Source organism: Culex pipiens, chromosome 2 (assembly GCF_016801865.2).
Source record: "Culex pipiens pallens isolate TS chromosome 2, TS_CPP_V2, whole genome shotgun sequence".
In the NCBI taxonomy this organism is placed as follows: Eukaryota; Metazoa; Arthropoda; class Insecta; order Diptera; family Culicidae; genus Culex; species Culex pipiens.
The window spans coordinates 207,281,416-207,286,453 of NC_068938.1; the positions used below are offsets into that span (position 1 = coordinate 207,281,416).

The 5,038-nt window shown below is 35.9% G+C and overlaps 1 protein-coding gene across 1 annotated transcript; it reads left to right on the forward strand.

Moving 5' to 3' along the window:
- Positions 1-2,272: 2,272 nt before the first annotated feature.
- Positions 2,273-3,106, forward strand: LOC120423234 (uncharacterized). The gene has a single exon (XM_039586943.2). The coding sequence runs from the start codon at positions 2,313-2,315 to the stop codon at positions 3,063-3,065; it is 753 nt and encodes a 250-aa protein (XP_039442877.2). The 5' UTR covers positions 2,273-2,312; the 3' UTR covers positions 3,066-3,106.
- Positions 3,107-5,038: the final 1,932 nt, after the last annotated feature.

Below are 5,038 nucleotides of genomic sequence, written 5' to 3' on the forward strand. Positions count from 1 at the left end.
CAACTTTTCATAAATTTCGAGAATGGGAATGAATCAACACAGATTTTTTTCAAAAAATCTAAATTTAGGTCGCTAAAATTTTTGAACATCATTTTTTGATTTAATATTAAATTTGCAATCAAAAACAACTTAAGTGAAATTTTTAAAAAGTGCAATGTTTTTAAGTTAATGCCATTTTTAGGTAACTTTTTTGAAAATAGTCCAGTTTTTCATTTTTTTAAATAACTGCACTGCCCATGTTCGCATAAATGTCCCATATGCAAAAACAGCAAGCTGAGAAAAAAGCACTTGAAGTTTGTCCCACACATAAGGCTACGTGTTAAGTTTACGCGAAAAAACTGGATTTCCTCCTGATTTCTAGAACAAAGTACTGGATGTTATATCCTTTTCTGAAAGAGCTCGCGATTTTGAACCAAACTGCATATATAACTCAAAATCGATGAAAATGCATATGGGACATTTATGCGATCAGGGGCAGTGCACATGTTTGCCCACACTTGAAAAAATATTTTTGAAAAGCTGAGAAAATTCTCGACATTTTGCTTTTAGAAATTTGTTGACATGACCCTCAGTTGCTAAGATATTGCCGCCCAAGTAACATTTTTTCCCAGGAGTTCTACAAGAGCTCTATAAGCTAGCTACAGCATAGCAGTTTGGACCGCGGTAGGATAAAACTCTCTTCAAGTACTCTTCCAAACTCCTGAAGAAGTTTTGAAGAGAATTTTATCCTACCGCGGTCCAAACTGCTATGCTGTAGCTATCTTGAAGAGCTCTTGTAGAACTACTGGAAAAAAATGTTACTTGGGCGTGCAAATGTTTAAAAACAGGAAAATTTATGTTTTCCAAATCTCACGCAAACAACCCACCATTTTCTAACATCGATATCACAGCAACTAATGGTCCGATTTACAGTGTCAAAATATGAAACATTCGTGAAATTTTCCGATCTTTTCGAAAACATTTTTTTCAAAAAAATAAAATCAAGACTAATATTTCGAGAGGGCGTTATATTAAATCTAATTTCAAAAAATGAAAAACTGCAAATATTTTCAAAAAAGTTACCTAAAAATGGCATTAATTTGATGCCGTTAGCACCTTGTCAAAATTTCACTTAAGTACTTTTTGATTGCAAATTTGATTTTACATCGAAAAATGAAGTTGAAAATTTTGTGCAACCAATATTCCGATTTTTTTTTAAATCATTATTGATTCAAAAATTCATAACTCGGTCAAAGATTTTTTGCACAACCTGGAAATTTCTGAAAAGTTGGCATTTTATGTCCTCTAAAACATATGAAAAAATAAAATAAAAATAAAAATAGTTTTTTTTTTTTGCAAATCAAGTTTTAGCAACAAAAAGTTAAATGAAAAATCACCAAATTTTTTTTACCGTGTATCATTTTTTTCAGTGTAGTCCATATCTATACCTACAACTTTGCCGAAGATACCAATTCGATCAACAAATTCCTTCAAAAGATACAGATTTTTTGAATTTTCATACACCATTCAAGCTGCCAAATTTGTATGGAAAATTATATGGAAAAACAAATGATGCAAAATGGCTTCTTTGGGCATACTAAAGGCACCAAAAAAGTTTCAGCCAGATTGAAAAATATAAAAAAAATCGAATGGCCGAATTCTGAGAGAATTGCTCCTCTGTAAACTTTTTTTTTTAATTTTTCGAGCTTGGAATTTGAAATGTTTTTTTTTCTTATTTTGTCTTTTTGCGCCTTCTTTACTAAAATTCTCAAATTATTATTAAGCATCCGCTTAGTGTTACATCTGCTGTCTCTGATCAACTTTGCTTCCAGGCCACAATAGTTTTACAACGACTTTTATTTGTTTTGAATTGATCATCATAACATTTAATTTTCGAAAGCAACTTATGACGCCACAAACGGCATCGGATGACACCTCTCCATCTAAAATTGGTTTAGCATGATAAATAGGCATGACTAGCATAAAAAACTTTACAATCTTGTTATGATCTTCCTATGACGGCAAATGAGAGATTGATCATTCCTGTTGCTATTTTTTATGTTTTTTCGCTAATCCCTGTCGTCATTTCTTTCCAAACCGTTATCCCGGTTTAAGCTAGCAGCGTATAAAAGGAACCAAAATTTCGAAAAGAACATCAAGTTCATACTCGACCATGAAAACGTCAACAGTACTGTCGTTCGTGGTTCTATTCGTTGCCGCTCGGGTAAGTCCAAAAAGAGAAATTATTTCGGGTTAATTTTTTAACTGATGTTCAACAATCCGGGTAGGCAAATTCCCTGGCAGCAGTAGCCGATCAGGAAATAGTTCAAGGCATGCTGCGTGCCGCCTTCACGGATCCATTTCTGGAGAAAGCCTGCGACGGAACGCGTCAGGCGGCCTGTACCGGATGTGACTCGATAAAAATCTGTACAACTTCGGACCCCGCCTTGGAAGATACGAACCCAAGAGCGGAATGTCCGGCAGCTACCCCGCACTGCAGCATGTCAACGAGTGTGGCCGGAGCCGTTTGCCAGAAAACTCCGGATGCTTCTATTGCGGAATGTGCCGCTGGTAACGCCAACTTCAAGTGCACTGGAGTCGGATTCTATCCAAATCCGTACTCCTGCCAGATATATCACTACTGCAGTGGGCCAGGTGCCGTACCGGAGAACTACGATTGTCCCACCGGGTATCGATTCAGCAGCAAGGCTGGAGCTTGTGCGTTGTCGAACATACCATGTCCGACGTTCAGCTGCAAAGCGGACAACGTGGATACTCTGTACCAGACGTTACCGGCTGATTCTCAGTACTACGTGTACTGTGCGTACGACAAAACCGTTACTCCGGCCAAGCTGACGGATACCTTTGTCTTCTCGTGTGGACAGGGAGCTACGTTCAATCCGACCGCTGGAAAATGTGTGTTCACCTGTCCTAAAGATGGGTTGTTCGTGAACTCTGCCTACCCAACACAGTACTACCAGTGTTACCTAATGAACTACAGATATGTTTACAAAGATTTGGTTTGTGCTGTTGATCAAAAGTTTGATGAGGCTCAAAGAAGATGCATTCAAGTTCCGCCAGTATAAATGTATATTGGTCATGACAAATAAAGTTATCTTTTCGGCAAGTGTATGTTGTAAAACTAATTATGAAAGAAAGCCTAAAGTGCCTATACAACATTCCCAAAGTGGAAAAATATTCCACTTTGGGAATGTTGTTTAGACTTCAGAGGTCTCCAGGTCAACCACCAAATCGATGCCACTGTGCTCTCTTCTACTAACTAGATAGTAATCCCAGCAAGCTTAGTACAAGAGAGCACAGAGGCATCAAATATTAAGAGCGTTTGGAACAACTATGACGATTTATAAAATAAAGTTGATTTTCAGAACTGATAGGAAATCTCAAACTTATTTATTGCTTAATTGTTTAAAATTGAGAAAATAGAATTATTGATTTCAAAAGAAGATAATTAAAAAAAAAGTTTGTTGCAAACCTGCATCACTTGTCATTACTATCCAACCGGCTTTGCAGCATCTAATTTCTCTGTCCGCTTGTCTTGAACACACACACAGAATTGTTCCTGTCATTTACAGCCTGTACGTGCTCAAAATGTCAGGCCTCAAGATCCGTCGTCCGGAAAAACGATGCCCACCCGCTCTTCAACACGCACACACATTCTCTCTCTCTCTCTCCCATTCAAGTAGAACATTTCTTCCAGCATCACCACTGCAGATATGGACACGGACAGCACACAGCCTGTAATTTAACCCAAGCGTTGTCGTCATTCCTAGAACAAAAGTGAGTAATTAAAGAATAATATGTGATCATTAATCATTTATACCCAACCCAGAGCAGCAGAATCGCTTCCAGAATTCTAGGAATTGGGTACTGCAGCAGAAGAATCCTCTCTTCCCGGATGGAACATTGCAGTAGTTGGTCGCAGTCCGTGGGTGGAGAACATAAGTGAATTAAGGCTGGGGGATCGAAACAGTACCTTGGTACAGCTGGCCAGCGCTGAGATTGTCTTTTCCGCAGTTGATTCGCTCGGGGTTGGGTTAGGTGAAGTTGGTCGGCGTTGGTTACAGAAGGTCTACCGAGTTGTGTTTTTCATTTGAGGTTCTAGAAATGGATGGTTGTTAGAAGAATTTCAGGGTGGTGGTTTTAAAGTTAATTCAATAACTTTTAAGAAAACTTAAATTTTGTTCGAAGTTTGAAACATGTTAAATTTGTATTTTTTTATTTGGGTGTCAGAAAATATTTTTGATTATATAATCCTTAAAGTAAAAATTGCAGCTCAATGAGACCGTTGAAAGAAGTTTTAATTTTTGATCAATTTGAATGATATTCGGAGAATATTTTAATTTACTCAGATTTGAAGAATAATAAATAAAAACATAAAGATAGAGCCAATTCACCATCACCATTTTCCAAAATACTTTTTTTCCAAGTTCGGATATCATGAATTATTCAAAACATAATGCAATGAGTACAATGTTTTAAATATAACAAATATAATGACTTCTGGAGGTTAAAAAAATCTCAAAATGTTTACTAACAATGACATGAAAAAAGACAGTTGAATTCCATTAAATGTTAAACGTTGAGAGAATTAAGGGATTTTTTATATCTATGGATTTTTTTCGCTTATGTGTCTAATTGAATTATAAAAACAAAAATTTAAATTTTGAAAACTTTCTTGAAGCCATTAATTTCTTTTCCTTAAAAAATCAGTTTTACAACCAAAAAATTGATAGCTGAAAATAATTTTTAAAAACTGGTGAAACCAACTCAAAAATAAAATCATTTTACAAATTTATCAGCTACTAGCAGAAGTATTTTTAGGATGATGGCTACTTTTTTGCTGGTTTAAGTAATTCTGTTATTTTCTTATGTTCCAAAATTTAACTGTGGGTCATCTTAAAAATAGGAATATCTTTTAAATACCTAAAATTAAACTAATAAAACTAACTTAATCCACCTATGTGGTTGGTGCCTTCCTCACTTTTTACCAACAATGGGTAATATGAGCGGTTTGGACACATACTTCAACTATTTTTTT

What these genes read in the sequence shown, in the direction of transcription:
- LOC120423234 (XM_039586943.2), top strand. Translation starts at nt 2,313, where the DNA reads ATGCTGCGTGCCGCCTTCACGGATCCATTTCTGGAGAAAGCCTGCGAC.